At 45.3% G+C, this 21,091-nt stretch overlaps 1 protein-coding gene across 1 annotated transcript in view; it reads left to right on the top strand.

Moving 5' to 3' along the window:
- The window catches only part of igf2r (insulin-like growth factor 2 receptor), a 45,332-nt gene that overhangs the window by 21,345 nt on the left and 2,896 nt on the right, over window positions 1-21,091 (top strand). The window contains exons 27-47 of the mRNA XM_062550243.1: window positions 939-1,145; window positions 1,275-1,405; window positions 2,380-2,483; window positions 2,652-2,803; window positions 3,166-3,365; window positions 4,477-4,603; window positions 6,492-6,623; window positions 11,993-12,252; window positions 13,467-13,676; window positions 15,376-15,531; window positions 15,664-15,822; window positions 15,960-16,146; window positions 16,641-16,793; window positions 17,131-17,365; window positions 17,772-17,905; window positions 18,108-18,225; window positions 18,698-18,844; window positions 19,099-19,283; window positions 19,405-19,591; window positions 20,077-20,229; window positions 20,948-21,017. Of these exons, the coding sequence (XP_062406227.1) occupies window positions 939-1,145; window positions 1,275-1,405; window positions 2,380-2,483; window positions 2,652-2,803; window positions 3,166-3,365; window positions 4,477-4,603; window positions 6,492-6,623; window positions 11,993-12,252; window positions 13,467-13,676; window positions 15,376-15,531; window positions 15,664-15,822; window positions 15,960-16,146; window positions 16,641-16,793; window positions 17,131-17,365; window positions 17,772-17,905; window positions 18,108-18,225; window positions 18,698-18,844; window positions 19,099-19,283; window positions 19,405-19,591; window positions 20,077-20,229; window positions 20,948-21,017 (3,407 nt within the window). The remainder of the gene's footprint in view (window positions 1-938; window positions 1,146-1,274; window positions 1,406-2,379; window positions 2,484-2,651; window positions 2,804-3,165; window positions 3,366-4,476; window positions 4,604-6,491; window positions 6,624-11,992; window positions 12,253-13,466; window positions 13,677-15,375; window positions 15,532-15,663; window positions 15,823-15,959; window positions 16,147-16,640; window positions 16,794-17,130; window positions 17,366-17,771; window positions 17,906-18,107; window positions 18,226-18,697; window positions 18,845-19,098; window positions 19,284-19,404; window positions 19,592-20,076; window positions 20,230-20,947; window positions 21,018-21,091) is intronic.

The following is a 21,091-nucleotide window of genomic DNA, read 5'->3' as shown; positions in this document are numbered from 1 at the left end:
CCAACGGAGACCCTGTCTCTGCTGAATTGCTGAAGCTAAGCAGGTGTGGACTGGGTCAGTACTTTGACCCAGCCCAAACCGGCTTGGAAAATTAAGCTGCTACTAGACGTGGTGTTGGTGGGGGGCTTGTATGTGCCACTCTTTCCTCTGGCCAAAATTCAGTCACAGTGCTCCAGTGTAGTGACGGGGACGCTACTGCAGCAGATGTCGTCCATTGGAAGAGCTGTTAAACAGAGGTCCTGACTCATTGTGGTCATAGATCCCATCGCAGTGACTGCACCTATCAGTAGGGTGTTCTCCGGTGTTCTGGCTAAATTTCCAACCTGACTCATGCACTATGGCCCACTGATCATCCCCAAAGCAACTGATTCATTCACTCTCTCTCTCACTCACTCACTCACTCACTCACTTAATCACAGCTGGTGTGTGGTGAGTGTTCTGGTGCACAATGGCTTCCGTGCTGCACATTAGTTGTGGCCTTCTCTGTGGGCCTGTACATAGATAAAACACTGTCTGCAAGTGGTGTCTCTTTTATGGATGTTAAAGGTGACCTAGAATGGAAATCATTTTTGTCTTGGTTTTGATGAATTAGGAGAGGTTGTGCATAACCAAAGAGCTATCAGGCATGGTTGTGCCTTCTTTCATATGACAAAATCTTGATCTGGCGAATTAGAATAAAGCCTACATGTGATGTCAAATATAGCAAAGCCATTGAAGTTTAATTGGGGTTGCCAAGGAGGGCGCCATTTAGTCAGATAGACCATTTCAATGCCCAGCCTAAATATAAGGTTTTAATTGGGCTTGTAAAATTGCAATTGAGTTTAATTTTTAGGAATCAAAGTTTAATATATACTTTTGTGACATCAGAGAACACAGTACAATACTCAATTCATCCATTCTATGTCCTCTTTAACCTTTTTCGTGTTGCACACACTCAGGTGAAAACTGTACAGTCCAGGATCCAAGAAGTAGCCACGTATTTGACCTGCGCCCCCTGGGTGGACAGGACTATGACGTGAAAGTTGACAAGTATGATTACCACTTTGCCGTGTGTGGTGGTCTGTCGACTGGAGTGTGCAAGCACAAAGACCTAGGTGGTGAGGTTGCTTCCTGTCAAGTTGAAGGTTCCTCCCACAGAATTGCCGGTGAGTAAAACCTTCCACTTCCTGCGTGGTAGCTTTTGTTTACCCCTCACAAGGGTTCCAACAATGACATCTGTGCAGAATATTTGAACACCCTGTGTTATTGAGGTAACACTTTGTACTTTGGCCCAGGCCTGGCTACGAGAAGCCTGACGTATGAGGACGGGCTCATCATGATCAACTACACTCAGGGGGAGAAGTGCCACAATATCTATGAGCGATCTACTGCCATCCTCTTCACATGTGACCACAGCAAGTCCGTGGTGAGTCACTCTTAGGACCGGAACCCTCTCAAAGCCTCTCTCGCTGTGCGTGATGCATAAACAGGAGGGGGATAAGATGGCTGTAACATCTGCAGTGTAGGGCTAGTGGACTAGTTTTGTTTACTCAAGGCAACAGTGGATAAGGAGGGAAAACTACTTTCTCCCTTCTGAACTGTAGAATGACACACCCAGTCCGGTTCACAGGAAAAAACAACTATATTTTGGTTCCAGCTCTGACCCAATGCGTCACTGTAGGAACCATTTTTAGTTTGGTCGAAATGCTCCAAATGTAGATTCGCGAATGAGAATGGACCCAGTTTTCTGTCAGTTGAAAAGGCCAAGTGGGAGTTACAATATGTACATATGTATGTACTGTATGTGACTGGGGGGAAAAATGCACAGCATCTGCCCAGCTTAAGTCAGTCATTGTTCCCCACCCCACCCTTCTCTCACACACAAGCACAGAAAATACAGAACCACATGCACATTGTCAAGGACAGTGTTTTTAAGGTTACAGTGACTAAAGCACGGGTTCCCAACCTTTTTTGGCAGGTGACTATTTGCATGTTGCAAAACGTTGCCGATCCCAATCATTCACAACATGCATCTCTGTTGTAACATCCAGTTCAAAGCAGTGTTTTCCCCCCAATGTCCTAGCAAATTAATTAGTTTGTTTGGCTAACTTGTTTGGTTGTTGTGCTACTGCCTTGGGAACGTTGATTAAGCATTATTACCCATGATGATTTTATGCATAAGGTCTGGGTTTATTGCTACACCTATTTTTACGTTTAGTAAAACGATTAGATGTTTATGTTAATGTGTACGACTTAACTTCTTTCTATTTCATTTAATGTTCATGTCTTTGTACGTAATGTTCGGGGCAATTATAAGATACCCAATGTCTAGGTTATTGACTGCCTCAGAATTCTTGCTGTAATTGTGATTTTTTTTGTCTGATTTCCTCATCTCTGTAGGGGAAGCCAGAGTACATGAAGGAGACCCCTGACTGCACGTACATGTTTGAGTGGCACACGGCTCTGGCCTGTCCGCCTTTCAAAGCCATCACCTGCACCTACAGGTAATGTTCCCGCACACCGCTGTTCTGATGTAGAGTGTGTTGCTCTGTTTTACACGACCAGTGACGACTCGTACTACAGCACGTCGCTATAGCGCTTATCAGGTAGCATCCTGCATGGGTCTCTATGTGCGTGTTCCCAAACCTGTTTGCATGTCCGTTCCCCAACAGTGACGGCAATGGCAACTTCTACGACTTGTCCTCCCTGTCGCGCTCCTCCCTCGCCATGTCCAGCAGCAACTGGAGGGTAGTGACTCACTCGGGCTCGAAGGACTCTCAGAGCTACTACCTCAATGTCTGCAAGTCCCTGGTGCCGCAGAGTGGTAAGCAGTTATGCCAGTGCAGACTTGCACCTTGAGATCTGGCATAGAGATTGTTTGGCAGCAGCACAGATGTAAAACTGATTGGTGTCATGTGAGAGCCCCTGGAGGCTTTGCTGCAGTAAAAAGCCTTAATGATTATTAATATGAAAGCAAACACTTGTAAGGATTGAATGTAGATGTTTTTGGAATGTCTCCCTTTCCTTTCTTGCAGCAACAAAACGTAATTACACAGTACAATTCAGGTTGTCAGCTTGTGATCTGTGGAATTAGGTAGACAGTTATGACTGTGTGTGTCTAGTACACTGACACCCTGTGTGTGTGTGTGTGTGTTTGTGTGTGTGTGTGTGTGTGTGATGACTCAGGGTCCTGGGCCTGTCCGTCCTCGGCCGCAGCCTGCCTGAGGACCACAGATGACCACTACGTCAGCCTGGGCGAGGCCAAGACGGAGCTGCAGTGGGACAAGACCGTACTGGTCCTGAAGTACACCGACGGCCAACTGTGTCCCGACAACGTGTCCAAACGGACCACCACCATCCGTTTCAAGTGTGAAAAAAACAAAGAGGTATGTGACACCACACACACACACACACACACACACACACACACACACACAAGCCACTCGCATATGAAAGCACATACAGTAGACACACCCATGCTCTCATTCTCGGGCCATGACAACACTGTTTCGGATTTGTTTGTATCTGACACACTTTTGTCATGATTGGCCCTCCGTCTTCACTAGTATCCACACTTGTATCCGAGCCCACAGAGCACAGCAGTTTGGATCCACGGGCGACCCCAAACTTATTTTGCACCAGAAATCCCTTCCCTTCCCTGATTTGTTGTGGTCATTGTTCCTGAAATCCGTATTAAAACTGATCCGGCCCAGTTGGTCTCACTCTCTCCAGGTTCATTGACATAGCCATATAAATGAAAAAAAAAAAACATACTGTACATTTATCTAGAAAACATAATAACACTGAATCATGTAATATATGCGTGTGGTTACAAATACACAAAAACTCACACACACTTACTTACGCATTTTCACACGCTCATATGAAGCATGTACAGTATGTGCACATAGCCTCTCTTACTTCCCTTCCTCTCTGTTAAAGGAGCACTTCACCATTTTTTCATATTACACTATGTTATTCCCTTAACTTAGATGAGTTGATACAGTACATACCTCTCACGTTTCAATGCGTGCACTCACTGGCTCTGGCGCGCGGCGCTACTTTGATAGCACTTAGCTATCCCAGTTAATTCATTAGGATCCAAACAGAGATGAAGTTAGAAGCGACCAAAGACCTCCATGTTTTCCCTATTAAAATACAGTTACACGAGTAGTCACACAACCAAGTATGGTGAGACAAAATAAAACGTGGTGCATTTCTAAGCAGGTAAGAGGGATAACTATATTGTGTGGCGGAATAACAATTGGAGCACTTAGACTCGGCGCAGTAATATCCTCACCAAAGTAAAACTGAAAGTGCAAGAGTGAGGATATCACTACGTCACACAACATAGTGAGTGCATGCATTGAAACGTGAGAGGTATACTGTATCAACTGGTCTAAGTTAAGGGAATAACGTAGTTTAATATGATAAGTCGGTGAAGTGTTCCTTTAAGCTGCTTAATGTGCGTGTGCTGAATGCCCCCCTTGTGTGCAGGACTCGGAGCCCATGTTCATGCTGGCGCAGGAGGAGTGCGCCTACACCTTCTACTGGCCCACGGCCGCCGCCTGCCCGCTCAGCGCCAGTGAGCACGGCGAGTGCCGCGTCACCAACCCCGCCACCGGTTAGTCGCCCCGCGCGTCTCAGACTAGCGCACGTCCGTCCTCCTCGCCCTCCAGGCACTCACGTCACTGCTGACACATCTCATTTCCTGTCACCCCGGTGCTCCGACTGCTCAAGGCCTTCCCAGACTCTCCCCTGTAGATTTGTCATGATCCTAATCAGGAGCCAGTTTTTTGACACTCCGCACAAGACCACAAGTAGGGATGTACCTGTTACTGGTGTAGTGGAAAGCCACAGTGAAATGGTTGTTGTGATAAACACTCGTGGCATCTACTAGGCTACAGCTAAGGACAACTTGTGACATTGTGTATAAGCTGCAGGACAGTATTTTATGAATAAGAAACAAAGCCATATTAGCTTTCAGAGTGGCACGAATGCTTTTGTTCAAAGCGACATACAAATGGCAACAATGCAATAGTTACATTTAGGTAAACAATTTAAAAGTTGGTAAAACTACATTAAGGAGAATAGCAATAATAAAGAACAATGTCACTTCAGTCAATAGCTTAATGAAAATAGGTAAATACTGTAATAAAGCCATAACACAAACACTTAATAAACTCAGTGCATGTTGAACAGATGCCTTGGGACTCTTGAAAGACCCAAAGCTAGGACCGTAATGGAGTGCCCTGGGCAACTCATTCCACCAACAAGGCACCACTGAGGGAAAGAGTCTTGAATTTGACGAAGCGTTTATTGCTGGTCGACACGAGGTGCTTATCAGAAGACCGCAGTGGACGGTTGGGGATATACTTCTTGATTATTGAATTAAGATAGCTGTGAGAAGATCTACTGATAAATGTACTGACTAAAATATTACACACGCCGAGTAAAAAAAGGGAGCCTTTTGCTCTTAAAGGAGCCACACCACTTTTATGACAAGACATTAAGCTGTTCTGTTGACTTATTTGTTGCTATTGTACATGCAGTATTGGCCAATTATTAGGTCTGTCCATCATTAGTCGTAGACTTAGAAACATTTTAAACAAATACTGTGATAACCAATAACTGATCATTTTGGTCACTATAATCATTGTGTTAAATTTTAAATTTTCACTGTTACACAAGTGTAAATGACTTTTCAGTTTGCCATATTTGGAAACACATTTACTTCAGGCAGAATTACAGAAGTGTAACAAGGTTGGAAGTAGCGGGTCCATAAAAATGGGAGAAAGAATTTCAACACTATCTGCTGAGTGTTATCTGATTTGACAAGCAGCAGGGACCTGACAGAATTTGATTAAACTCTTTTGGTATGCAGTGGAAAGCAGGCTGAGACAGATCGACGGTGCAACTCATTTCAGGCACAGGCGACTGAAACCCCCAGAAAATGAAATGACCTGCATAGCAGTTGTCAGACAGAAGTTACTGCAGCCTCTGTAGGGCTTGCAGAGTGCCTTAGGCTCTAGCCACAGTGGACAACGGCATGTCTTATCTCTCTAATTAGTACAGCAGCAACTTATGTCTTAGATAAGCTGGCCTAGAGTCAGCTGCCTCATGAATATCAGTATGTTTGCAGAGACTCTCAGACTGTATGCCATTGTTCGTAAATATTCGCCGAAAACTTACTCAAGGCTAACAGAACACTGTTTTGTTAACATAAGCAAATATTTGCATTCACCTCTATTCATGTGATATATGACCAAGAAGAGGAAATTACTTCCAGTTACACTTTCGGTATTATGGCATTTCTTTTGCCAAGTGTGCAATGCTTGTCAAGATAAGATTATTGCTGTTGTAATGCTGTTAATCTTGTAGCAAGAGACACTGTTAAATTGTTGATGTTGAAATGGCAGGATGTAATGTTAACAGTGACAAATTCACGTGTGTGTGTGTGTGTGTGTGTGTGTGTGTGTGTGTGTGTGTGTGTTTACGGTCTTTCCCCCCAGGTCATGAGTTTGATCTGAACAGCCTGAGCCAAGAAGGCGGATACACTGTGTATGACCGCCAGGACCCCAAAAAGATGATCCGGCTCAACTTGTGCTCTGAGATTAAGAACGCGGGCTGCGCAGATGGAGCAGGTTGGTTGGCCTTGTGCTGGGCAGGCAACATGCTCCTCTCACACTCGGGTCATCTGGGATTCCTGTGCGATGTGTGCAGACTTTCACAGCAGGTCTGAGATCACTGGAATACAGTACAGTGGGTACGGGTTGAGAATGCACCTTCTCCCGCGGGACTCCCGAAGAGATCCCGCAGGCCGTCAAGCCGATTTTTTTCGAGGCTAAGGCAATGTACCCAAACAACCACCAGGTGGCAGAAAGTTTCATCCCGCATTTCAAAATGATGAAGACCGCATATCCGTCAATAGTCGACTCCTTAATCTCATTTAATCATTACAATGAAGGTGATGACTGGCAAAATTATTCAAACGACGTTTCAATGAACCATTGTTGAAATGAATGAAAATGGTTATAGAAAATCGCCTACAGCCTAACGCCGACACAGCTGATTCTTTGATTGATTCTAAGCTGTTTTGATGTAGGGGATGGGTAAACTGGCGCGCTACAAACATGCTACCAATCAAATGTAATATTAGTAGGACTAGCCTACTTAGACACTTTAGTCATAGGCAACGTTGCCATGTTAATTTGGGCTAGAAGTGCTTGCTTGTGGTGGCGCTCCTGTCCGCTGCTTCTCCCGAATTGTGTGGCAAATTTGTCAGCAATCAGCTTAAATGTCAAATCATATTTATTTCTCTTTGTCGCCATGGTATTGGGGGAAACGCGGAGAAACGAGATGGTCAGTCCTCGTATTTTTTCTTCGCGTTTTGTTATAAGAAATATATAAGTAATGTAATGGTCAATTTGCTGCGCAATTGACCAAGCAACCGCGGACCGACAGAAAAAGAAAGCAAACATTGCTGCGGAAATGCTTGCTAATTTGATGTGTTTAAACGTAGAGCCATACAATTAGGTGTGTCTGTTATTATGATAATTTTCGAGCATAACTGGTTGTCCATAGCTCAGTGACAGGTGTTAATAGCCTTGCCATAAGCACTGCTGCAGGTGCTTCTTTTATTATGCGGTTAGAGCATAAGCGCTTACTCATATAGACTATAACTCAGGGACAGGTGCAAAACCACCAACTGGGATGGATCGAAGGGCAAGCAAGCACTGCCACACAACGTGAAGGCCTTTTCCTACGATGGGGAGAAGTGGCCGCAAGGACTGCATCGATAAGATCAACGAATAGCCTACAGTAATGTTTTACAACCCAGCTGGTATCCGCTGTTCATTCCGACATATCCCCACTCGGCGGTAGGCCTAGGCCTATTTAACTTTTTTTTTTTTTCAAACAACGTGCCATTCCGACATGAGGTCATTAATAGGCTATTAATGTCATAACTATTAGGCTAATATTAGGCTTACTATGCATGGCTGTAGGCAGCTATGAGGACACTGAGATCTGGACCTCATCGGTTTTGAGAGCTGGAAATAGGCCTACATGTGTTTGCTAAATATCGGTTGTTGTGCATGTTGCGTTCGCGACTCGGGGAAGTGAAAGCAGTTCTGTAAAGACATTGCAAGTTTTCATGGCGATCATCTGCGCCGCGCCGCGCAGCTGTAGCTGATTGTGAAAGCCGATTGGAAATACATAAGTTTAGAGCGAACGTTTCAACTATGTTTGCCATGGTAGACAAAAACACTCAAATAAAACAATAGCCTAACAAATAACTGCATGCGTAATGGACACGGCTCTATATCCTAAATAATTTTCGAGGTTCGCCATTTGGTAATATGACATATCCTTACTGACAATATTTGGATTGGACAATTTAGATTGAGCACAACTAAAGTTGCACGAAGGCAAAATACAGTCCTAAAAGCCTATTCTATATAGCCTGGCCAATATTGTAGATGTGCAAAAGCAGCATTTGCGTGCGTGCTTGCCGGTGAGGTGTAGCCTACAAAAATGAGCATAACATCTGATTATTAAAGTATGGCTATAGGATATAGGCTAGAGAAGAGTTGGTTTAAAATTCAAGTGTAGTAAAAAAGTTTGTGCACATCCCCGGTCAAGGTGCAGAACAAGAGTAGGCTAAATCATAAAAAATGGAAAAAGGTTCGCACACTTGAAATCCTTCTTTTTTTATTTGATTTGATTTTCTTTATCACAAAGGAATGACGTTTCGACCGTGTGGTCTTCTTCAGATTAAAATTCAAGTACGTGCGCTATTTAACCCCTCGAGACCGACTGCAGTCTGCTGACACAGCCAGACGACTCTCCCAACCCATTCATTCGTTTTGGCCGATATAACCCATTCATTCGTTTTGTGCGTATAGATTCCTGCATGCTGCATTACCGTGACCCTTAGCCTACCTTGTGGATGATTTTTTTCTCATTGGAATACAGCAGGACAGAATGCCTTTTATCTAACAAACGCAAAAGCTGAGATTGTTGGAAGGACTAGGCTACTCAACAAACTTGTTTTTCGTTTCTGGGAGATCTCGTTATCGTTTTGGATTGTCGGATTTTTATACTTATTGTTTGGACTTATGGACAATGAACTTTGAGGGGTGGTTGTTAGTGCTTTACAAAGCTTTGTGTTAATAAGTGTCAGTCCTCCTATCCTTCAGCTCACTGCGCGATGCAGTTGCGCATAGTGGCCAGCCACGAAGTCATTAACTGTTTACGACACAATACATGATATTTGTGTTTTTCGTTTCTTAGATTTAATGCATGTTTGACATGTAAACAGGCCTTCAGTCCGTTAACTTAAGGCCTTCTTTTGCATGGGGTAATAACCTAGGCTATTATGTGCGTAGTGGCTGCATACTCTTGATTATAATAAGAGGCAAATTGTTACAGGACAACTTAAGCTGACTTCCCCAATGCTTCCCCGCAGCACATTACATTTTAATATAGGCTAATATAGGATGAACAAAGTCTATGGACTTGCTATATTAAATCCAGTAGCCTAATAATTCTATGTGCCACGTCTTTTCACGATTTCGCAAGTGATGTAGTAGGCTACGTTTAAACATCGACAAACGTCTGTGAGACTACCCATTTCATGAAGAGCAATTGTCTTGTGCGATCATTCCCCCTCCCCCAGACTTGTCTAACCAGTTCACTAGACATTATAGCCTACCTATATGCGGCATTGAGGACGATTGCCTCCCTTCCCCCTCTCTCTCGACAGACACTTCCTGACACTAGGGCTCGGGATCAAGACATCAAAACTTCGCGGGCACAGCCACATTGGCAGCTTCACTCCTTAGTTTACTATGGATTACTATGGATTTACTCCCGCCTTTTAGTGTGTTCCTGTTACTTAGTTTTTGCCTTCTTGGTAGTATGTTGCTGTGTAGTGGGGTGTAACAGTGCAACCCACGATCGCAAGAGGAAAAGAATAAATCGCTACTATATTTCTGCTTCTTGTCTTGTGCATCTGAATGAATGGATATTACGTTCAGTGCGCTACCAAATGGCGGCGATATTCCTAATGCAAGGCGTGTGCCCGAGCCCTATTATGTAAATGTAAAAAATGTGTGTGTGTGTGTGTGTGTGTGTGTGTGTGTGTGTGTGTGTGTGTGTGCGCGCGCTGAACCACGAATTCACATAGGCTATTAACTTTTCTTTTCAGCAGACATCGCAATCATAAAAAAAATCGCAAAACGTTTTAATAAAATAATGCCTCTTGTCTTAATGGGTTCCGGAGGTTCATAGAGTAAGTTTTGAACCCCGGTCGCTGACGTATGATTAAGATGCCTCATCCAGTTACGCCAGTTCGAGTGTCAACCTCTTCGCACTTAGCCAAGAAATATAAAGGATTCAGTCAGTAGAGTTCATTTATTCGCGGCATGCACTTGAAACGCCGATCAAAAGTTCTGACATGTTAAACTGACGTTAGTCATTAATTCACCACATGATAAAATGCTGTTATATTGACGCACAGTAGCCCACGGTAGTCTATGTCTATCTCTGAATCAACATGAACATGCATAACGAGATCCATATATTCTAAGTTGCTAGAAACTTCTTTTGCGGAGCTAGGCCTACTGGTCGATGGTTACAATGAATCACCCTCACTGCCCTATATCTGACCATTCATTGTTAATGTTACAAAATGCGCGATCTTCTCCATGCATGTAGCCTACGGTTATAAGTAAAGTGACATGATAGGCATGTAGGCCTATTAAAGATATTTCTGTTAAATACATTTTATTTTCAGTTGTCAAAAGTGGTGGGGACAAAATCTGTGATAAAGTGCTGGGTAAGGCCAGCGTCACCGGTTAAAATGAACATGCCTCCGTTTTAAAATAGCCTATAGGCCTACACATTTCTAAGTATTCCTAGCATAAATGTAGACTAAATGTCCATCTTGTCCATCTCTTTCGTCTTCGCCTTGACAATAATAGCCTATTCACGGAAATGCGGGCTTGTAACCGTAATGAATTAATGAATTAATCTAAGGTTGCCTATCGAGTCTTTCAGGTTGAATTGAAGGCTTCTAAAACCATTTACATTAATTTCAACAATGGTTTATTGAAACGTCGTTTGATTATAATTTCGCCAGTCATCACCTTCATTTTAATGATTAAATTAGACGGATTAAATGAGACGGATATGCGGAGCATTTCTCTCCCTCTCCATTGACCAAAACGTTGCTCTGGCATCTCTGCTGGACTGACTGAGTTATAGGCTACGTCGAGTGAGAGAGCCAGCTGTGAGGTAGCCTACGCTGTAAAACATTCGAAAACTCTGAAACTGCAATCTGACATGCCGAGCGTGATGTCTCTTTTCTCTGCTTGTCACCAGCGCGGTGTCTTCGGGTTTTTCCGTGTTTTCCGGTATGAGCCGAACCTTCATTTTATTAGGGCGGTCTTATGTTGCCCCCTTGCGGTTGCACTTTTAATTAAAGTCCCGATGCTTCGGGAGTCCCGATGTGCGGGAAAGAAAGGAGCATTCTCAACCCGTACCATCTGTATGTGAAGAGGGGGGCCAGTGAGGTTGCCGTTAAAAGATTAAACCGGTCTGGTTTAGTGCTTTCCAGAACGTGTTTCCATGTAACATTGTTTCACGTCAGCACGAGGCTCTGATGGCATGGGTGTCGTATGTTGCGTGTCTGAGTGACGGATTACCGGGGGGTGGCGTGCTTAGACGAGCTGCATTCCTGAGCCACAGCAGCACCCTCCATGTCCAGTACAGCTGTGTGATGCACAGCTCAGGCCAAAGGCGGCTTTGAGCAGCTGACCTTCCATGCAATCATTTACACCCTTCACGTTTACACAAAATGTTGAACTAAACGTTGATAGAAGATTGGACATTTCTGAAAGGTTTGCTGGAGGTTTGAAGTGGTATTATCAGCCTCTGTTTCTAAGGATAGATGATTGCTAAGAAACATTTTGATATTGATTTATGTGTGTCGGTGTGTGTTTCTGTACAGCCGTGTGCATTAAAGACAGCAAGTCTGCTGTGAATGGGGGGATGGCCAGCAAGAAGCTGTCCTACCTGGACCAGGTGGTGGTGCTGACCTATGAGGGCGGAGACCAGTGCGCAGCCAACCGCAAGCTCAACCACAAGAGTGTCATCAGCTTTGTGTGCAAAGACGGGGAGGACGCAGGCAAGCCTGTGCTGATAGGCACGGACCCGGACACATGCACGCACTACTTCTCCTGGCACACCTCCCTCGTCTGTGAAAAGCAGGTAAAAACAAGGGACTATGTGTGACGCAGTTCTGTCATGCAAAGAAACAAATCTCCCACCTCTGCCAAGTTTGACTGTCATAAGACAATCAGATCCCCACAGAATCTCTCAGAATGAACAAGGCTTTACTTTCTTGCTCAGGAAATAGAAAGACTAAATTCCAATTCCACTATGTGCTTCTGCCCTGTGCTACTAGCATTCACTTCTGTCACTCCTTTCGAGCTAGTTCCTCTGACTGGACTTGTGAAAGGAGAGAAGTGTAGCAAATGGTTATCAAATACTCTCTATTTTATTCCAAGGTGTAGGTTACACTGGATTATGGGACAGCATGATTTCCATAAGCCTCTGATGCGATTGCATACAATAGCATTTGCATTAATCCAAATAAACAAATATATTTCCTCTGTGTTCCCTTTGTGTTGAACCTGTGACCTCAGTGGTGTTTTAGTGGCAGCTTCCCCGTCAAGCTGTGAAACACAAACACAGAATGCATCTTCTCGATCAGAAAAGAAGTCCCTGAAGCACTGATGCCTATTACTGATTACAGATGCTAACCGAGCCTGACTCTGTGTTCACTAACCAGTCTGCGTAGCTCTCATGCGCTTCATCTACGCATGCATGACTACTGATTTGGGACCAGGTGTCATTAAGTTGACACACGTGAGGCCTCTGAAACGTGGAGTTACTGTGTAGTGTTCTTTTTCCAGAATGGAACATCTGTCAAGAATTTAGTGCCATTTAGTGCCATGTGCTCTTTGTTTACAGTGTGGAACCACCAACCAACCAATAGCCAGCCAGTCTAGGTTTTCATTTGAGTTTAACAACAGTTTTTAAATTAATAAATGATCGCTTTCTGTACCACAAGACCGGTCATCCAAGCAGCAAAAGTAGCAAAATCAAATGTCACTTTGAATGTTCATAACAATGTGAATATTTTGAATGATATACTCTGAAATCAGCACCAGTTTATCGGGGTGTAAATTATAAATATTGAGATCACACATAAAGGTATACTTTCCCATGTTTTCCAATCATAAATACCTTCTTTTTTTGTGTAGAAAGTGCACATTATTGATGCCAGAGGCCCACAGCATAGCAGAAGTCATCTCCTCCTCTCTTATTATTTAAAAGTGAAGTCAGAGGGGCGCGTGTCCTAACTCAGGCAGCCTTGTGCTGATGTGAGGTCTGATGTGGTCCTGTGTTTACCTGTACAGGTGAGGTGCTCCGTGTGGAACGGCAAGGCCCTGATCGACCTGCGGCCTCTGATTCACACCACTGGCTTCTACCAGGCCTCCAACGAGGACGTGAACAAGGAGAAGAATAACTTCTATATCAACATCTGCCAGCCCCTCAACCCCATCCCTGGAGTCCACTGTCCCCCGGGAGTGGCTGTGTGCAGGGCCCCTGACCAAGGCCAGCCTGTGGTGAGTGACCTGCCCTTACTTACCAGCGCTTCCAAACTTATTTCCCCACGTACAGTACCACCTTCTACATCCTGACTTGGCTCGCGTACCCCCACCGTCCGACGCATTTAAATGAGCAGATTATACTTACCTATTCCAGGCATCATGTTTAATAAGCCGCCCTTTTTGATGAAATAGAGTTTACTAACAATATCTTTTAATTTCATGTTTCCATACCATTATTACCTGATTCGAAATTATTTATTTATTCATTAATTAATTACAAAAGACTTTTGGCATTTTTATCTCCTCTCCGCCATAGCCCTTTTCATTTGGGAATCCCTGATATAGACGACGTAAAGTTATGTCACATTTTCAGATCTGCCCCAGAATAGCTTTTTAGTCAGCTCATAAAACACATCGTACTCTTCATAGCGAAACTTGACATTTAAATTTAAGCACTGTTGAGTCACCCCAGAGTTAGAAAAGAACAGCGTTATCACTGGTCTTGAATGCCAGGGTATCATATCACATGGAAGATCAGGGTATTTTGTTGTAGCAGTTTAAATTTGACTCCAAATGCACTATTACATAGTAAGCTTTACTGCTTGCTTGAGTAGCCCAACTTTGTTTACTCAATGGCCATTTATTCTAGCCTCGCGAGCCATCCACGTACTTCCGGCCAAGGATTGCCTCCACTACGAGTCTGGCCGTGCTCCTCTGTGGAGCATTCTGCTCGGTAGAATTGTAACAGAACGCCCCCCCTCCAGAAAGCAGCCAATAAACGAAGAGACGGGTTGGTGGGGGCGAAAGGGGGAGGGCGCTCGTGACGATGACGTTAAACGCCTGCGCTATGTTGTTATGAGTAACTATCGCCGATTGGGTGAGAGCTGTCCAATCAATTCAAACCAGAACTGGGCGTTACTTCCCGCTTCCTGCAAGCGCTTCAGAGCAAAGAAATGCCAGACCATAATACGAAATGAAATGGTAGTATTATGGGATGGTTAGGACCAGGCTACATTTATTCATCTCCCACTCGTAAAAATGAAAAGATTCTGGAACTGTGCTTCTGCTCTGAGATCACTGGTCTGTATATTGCACCATTCATTATATAGAAAGTCAGGGAAAAGTCATAGTTCCCTGGCTAGCAATACGCCAACTGGAATGACTCACTTGTACAGTAGTTTCCCAAAAAGATGGCGACTTCCTTTTAAGAAATGAGTTTGTTCCATGCTAGTCACCTGTGGCTGATGTGTCTGTGGCCTGTGGCATACTCACACTAGGTACGGTTCACCTGTACCGTACTGGAGCACGGTTGCCTCTGGTCCCTGGTCTGCGCTCACACTGCATATATCAAACCGTTCTTGGGTACGATTGAGTTGCTGTGTTCTAGAATCTTTATGCAAATGCACGTTTTATTACCAGAACAACCTGGCAACGTGTGATTGTTAATTGGAACGTTATTGTTTATTTCGTCATTAATGACGTCCTGTGCTTACATGCGTACCGTACCAGAGTCCACCTCCTCCGAGCGTACTAGCGTACTGTACCCTGGTACAGAACGAAGCGATCACACTAATCAAACAAACGGGACTTTAGGGGCCAAGTGTACTCATTACGGTACGAATTGCCTAGTGTTAGTACGCCCTTAGTGTCTCAGATAACAGGTCTGCAGCATGACTAGTGTGTTTACACCCCGTCCTGTTTCTGTTCTGGGTAGGATATTGGGAGAATCACCTCCAAATCCACTCCAGAGTTCAACAGCATCACGGGCGACGTGGAGATAGTGTTCCAGAGCAACACCCCCTGCAGCATGAACACCTCCATGAACTACACATCCAAAATCATCTTCAGCTGCCAGGCAGGCACTGATCTGGTGAGACACACACATGGGACTCTCTGCAGTCTGTGGGATCACCGCTGGTGTAATAGAAAGATGTATATTTGTATATTCGTGACTAATATTTAGTCAGAATGTTAAATGTGTGTGTGTGTCTGTGTCTGTCAGGGTACTCCTCAGATGATCCGACAGCAGCAGTGTCTGTACGTGTTTGAGTGGGCCACTCCTCTTGTCTGCCCAGAGAGCTCGACCACCACTGGCTGCTCTCTCAATGTCTCCCAGCTGCAGTATACCTTCAACCTGACACCTCTGTCAGGCCTCAAGACAGTATGTGTTTACCCATCCATCACACACACACACACACACACACACACACACACACACACACACACACACACACACAGAAATGAACGTATGACTCATGTGGTTTGGGAAATTCACAGTGATCTCCTGCTGTCCTCCAGGTGCCCTCTGATTCTGGCTACTACAAGATAAACGTGTGTGATACCGTTCCGGGCTGCCCCAACAGTGCCGTGTGTCAGAAGAACGGGGCCTCCAGCGTCTCCTTCGGCCACAGCAAAGCCATGAGTCTGGACTACCAGAACAAGAAAGTCACCATGACCTACGCAGGCGGGGATCTGTGTCCTCCAGGTCAGCCATTTCCCACTGGGAGCCAAACAGTCTGTTCAGTGTGTTTTTGCACCATAGACCTCTGAAGTTCGCTTACAAAAAGGATCCAAAGCTGCCATCTTAACCCATTTAAGGAGATCCGGGAGTTAATTGAAGCTAACTGCCTATGGCAAGTTGCATTGTGAGTTAGCTCTGGGGTAGCAAAGATCAAAGTGTGCCGTCTCAATCTACCGAAGATCGCAGTATCCACTAGACGGCAGTAGACAAAATTGTGTAGCAAAAAACGTCTGCTTTTCCAATGTCATCATCCCCGCGATGAGTTTAACAGGTGTGATAATTGAAAATCCCCATGTTCTTTTCCCATAGAAAAAAGTCTCAAGATACGGGATCTCCTTATTTGGGTAAAGATGGTAGCTTTTTTGTAGGCGATCTTCAGAGGTCTATTCCCAGGACTGACTTAAGTAACATGCACCAAGTCTTGCTGGCTTACTTGAAGTGACTGTTTTTCTCTACAGTAACGGATAAGGGAGAACTGTGCGTTTTCCCTGCGAAGATCATGGATAAGACCATAACAGAATGCACCACCGAGGGCATGACTACGCATCAGCTGTGGTGCCCCACCACCAGCGACTACAACAAGGACCAGAAATGGGGCAACTGCTCCACAGGTGAGACCTGGGCACACGGGCACAACAGTGGAAAACGGCTCAGTTACATGGATTTGATGAAGCACTACTACCTACGTTAATACCGTATGTGATTTTTATAGTCATTTGTGTGGAAATGTGTCTTGGTACTTTATTAAACATACCTAGACTTTCACATTTCCACACAAATGACTATTAAAACACATAAGGAGTCGAGGGCAGACACGCACATTAGGTAAACAAGGGAAGGGTGTGAAGGGAAGTTTCAAATAGCTTTGTTTCATGAGCCTTTTCATAACCTGTATGGGTGACTAGTCCAAAGCCCTTTACACTGGTGCTGTACTTGTGTGGTTTGCAGCGAAGCTGAAGCGCCAGTCCACCATCGTGTTCGTGTGCAACGAGACGGCGGGGCTGGGCCGCCCAGAGTTGCAGAGCGAGACCAATGGCTGCTCCAGCACCTTCCATTGGCACACCAGCGCCGTCTGCCCCCCCATGAAGATGGAGTGTCAGCTGGTGACCCCCCACAACACCTACGACCTGCGCACGCTCTCCTCCCTCACCGAGCCCTGGAAGTTCAGCCACGGCAGTGACCAGTGGGTCCCCCTTTCTCTCTGAGTGTCTGTGTGTCTGTGTCTGTGTGTCTGTGTGTCTGTGTGTGTGTGTGTGTGTCTGTGTGTCTGTGTGTCTGTGTGTCTGTGTGTCTGTGTGTGTGTGTCTGTGTGTCTGTGTGTCTGTGTGTCTGTGTGTCTGTGTGTCTGTGTGTCTGTGTCTGTGTCTGTGTCTGTGTGTGTGTGTGTGTGTCTGTGTGTGTGTGTGTGTGTGTGTGTGTGTGTGTGTTTAACTGTATACCATACACAGTATATATGTATATACATGCACACAGTCTGTTGTCCTTCTTTGCATATGTGTTTCTGTTGCCTTCCCTATTATTTCTCCCTCAGTGTTGTTTTCATGGCCAGTGGGAAAAGGCCCCTCATGTTCCGTCTCTGGTGTGTGCAGGTATTACATGAACCTGTGCCAGAGCCTCCACGGGGGGCCCCAGGACTATCCAAAGGGGGCCAGTGTGTGCCGCAAGAGCAAAGGCAAGAGCCAGAACCTGGGCCTGGTCCACACCCAGACCCTGGAGTACCGCGGTGAGTGCAGAATCTGCTCTCGCTCATATCCTTCATCTCATCATTTCACCATCCCATGACCTTTGGGACCCATTTGCAATCATTTCGTCATACAGTAGTCGACACCGTGCCATAGCTTTGAACTTTAAAGGGTTTGAGCGTGAGAAACACAGGAAATACTCTGCAAAATATAAACAGGTTCTCTCTTTCTTCACCAAACTAGAGGGGAAGATTCTAGTGAACTACACAGGAGGTGACGTGTGTGGGGAAAAGCTGCCAAAGGCCAAGACTGTAATTGAGCTGACATGTAGCCACGTAACTGGCCATCCCAAGCTCAAGAGGTAAGTCATCCCAAGTGCCAGTGCACATTGGCTGTTCTGCAGAAATAGTTCAAGAAATGTCTGGTTGCCTCATGTCAAAGACATATGGTTTGAATTAGGCACACAAAAGACTGGGCATCACATTGAAATAGCTGTGTGTTTGTGTGTGCGCGTGTGTGTGTGTGTGTGTGTGTGTGTGTGCGTATGTGATGGTATTTGGAAGTCTAGGCCACGAGAATGTGTTCAGGAGGCTGCAAGGAGGCAAAAAGAATTCTCAAGTCTCAGTCTCAAGTCTCAGCTATCATAGGGAGCATGCAAATATGGAGATGAAGATGTATTGTTTATCCTTAAATGTTGAGTCTTCTAATTGGAAGGACCTGTAACAGTATGTGAGCCATGACCTGTCACCTTGTCAATGACTCTGCCCAGAGTATTTGGATCTTGTTTAATTCTTGTTGAATGTGTTTGTGCGTGTGTGTGTGTGTGTGAGCAGAGAGGATCTGAGCACGTGTGAGTTCTGGTTTGAGTGGGAGACACGAGCAGCCTGTGCTGTGCAGCAGCAGGAGGTGGAGATGGTCAACGGCACAATCACCCTCCCGGACACAGGAGCCCGATTTAACCTGGGGGGCCTGTACACCAGGTAACACACACACATATATATATATACACACACACACGCATACGTTAGACATCAAAATCCTGGTCACATATCTATCCAACCTTGGTCTTGTAGTCGGAGCTCAATGTAGTTACACATGACTGATTAGCATTGCAAATGTCCATCCAAGGCTGCCCTGTAGCATTAGAGCAGACGATTCCTTTTAGACGTGACCTTGAAAGACATACTGTACGTGGGTTCATGAGCCCTAGAATGACTTGTGTGCTGGCCCTCAGGATGCACCAGGCCACAGGGGACATCCGAAACAACAAAGACCGCTACGTCTACATCATCCAGCTGTCCGGCATCACCAACAGCTCCGTGGCCAAGTGCATGGGGGCCAACATCTGCCAGGTGAAGACCGATGGGACCATGCAGCGGAGGATTGGCTTCTCCAGCAAGGCCAAGTACTACATCAAAGGTGAGCCCACTCTCGTAGAACCGTCCCCACTCAAAAGATAGACGTCCCTAATCTCGGACATGTCGTAATGACCTCCTCAGTCATGGCGTGATGAAGTGCTTTTGTCCTCCTCCTCCCGCAGGAGGGAACCTGGACGTGCTGGTGCCGTCCGAGTCGGACTGTGGACGGGACAAGAAGCACAACGCCTCGTCGGCCATCCTGTTCCACTGCAACCCCGACGCGGGCGAGGGCATCCCAGAGTTCCTGCTGGAGACGGACCTGTGCCAGTACCTGTTTGTGTGGCACACCTCCAGAGTGTGTGACCTGTTGTGAGTGGCCCGCTACTCTCTACTGGTCACTAGTGGAGCCTGACTACTGAAATCAGTCACGTGCGTGCTAGCGTAGATGGTGGTGTTCAGGTAGGCCTGCCTAGAAAGAGAAGGGAGATTCGTCATTCTGAGAAAATGCATTACCACTGATGCGTTCTCCATGTTCAGTGATTCCAGGAAATAGGTGTGGAAAGAGGTGGAGCTCCACAGTTGAGTATTACCGTAGATAAATGGTTTTCTGAGAACAGAACAAGCACATTTCCTCCCAAATCACATCGGGTCATTCTGCAGCAGCAGGTCATTTGTTGCTGCCACAGATGTAGAGATAACTTGTCAAGATCTAGTCAGAGTCAGCCGAGTTGATGAGAGAAGTTATTGTCATTAATATCTGCCCAGGGAAGTTTTGTGTGTATGTGTACACACATGTCTATAGAATGCGTATGTGAAGGGTGAGGGTGTTGAAGTGTTTTCTGTGTTTTCAACAGCTCTAAAGACAATGTCATCGATGGCACGGGGACCGACTCTGAGGCCGACGGTTTGTCAAGGAGGAGCCAAGCTCTGGGAGCAGTGCTCAGCCTGTTACTCATCGGACTGACCGTGTGTATACTCGTCCTGCTTCTGCATAAGCGAGAGAGGAGGTAAACACACACACACACACACACACACACACATTTATCTCCTGCCTGTGTCGGAATTTCTGATCATTATCATCAGTTCCTAGTTCGTAGGAAATGTTTGAGGGTGGTAAAAGTTTTTCATTTGAAATGGTGTATCAAGCTATTGCATGGCAATAGCTTAATAGTGAAGATTTAGTTGAAATCACAAACACACACACACACACACACACACACACACACACACACACACACACACACACACACACCTAATTTTCAACATGGCATTAATAGTGAAGTGTGTTTTGAATATGGCCTTATTTGCAATATTGCATTAACTGAACAGTATGTAATATGTTCCAACACACACACACACACAAGCCTCATTTGCAACATGGGATTAGTGCAGTGTGTTTTGAATATGCCGTTATTTGCAATATGGTATTGACTGAACGGTATGCAGTATGCTCTAACTCCACACTCTCTCTCTCTCTCTCACACACACAGACACACACACACACACGCACACTTATCCACACACACACACTCACCACACACACATACACTCTCACCACACACACACACACACACTGAAACACAGATATAGATCTGCACGGGGCACGGAGGGTATGGGCATGTACGTTTCGAATGCACGCAGTGTGCATGTAGCGCGTGATGGTTATCTGGATGGTGAAATGTTCGCTTGCTTGCTGCAATTCTCTTGTGGTCTGTGTGTCTGCAGGGAGCTTGTGATTAAGAAAGTCACTGGCTGCTGCAAGAGAGGAAACCCAGTGGCCTACAAGTACTCCAAGGTACACACACTTCCTACACACACTTCCATATAGCCTCATGACCAGACAAGTGAAGCCAAGGGTCCATTCCAAAC

This window comes from Sardina pilchardus, chromosome 12, assembly GCF_963854185.1.
Source record: "Sardina pilchardus chromosome 12, fSarPil1.1, whole genome shotgun sequence".
Taxonomy (NCBI): domain Eukaryota; kingdom Metazoa; phylum Chordata; class Actinopteri; order Clupeiformes; family Clupeidae; genus Sardina; species Sardina pilchardus.
Note: the sequence above shows the minus strand (reverse complement) of the source record. Positions and strands in the feature narration are given on the sequence as shown.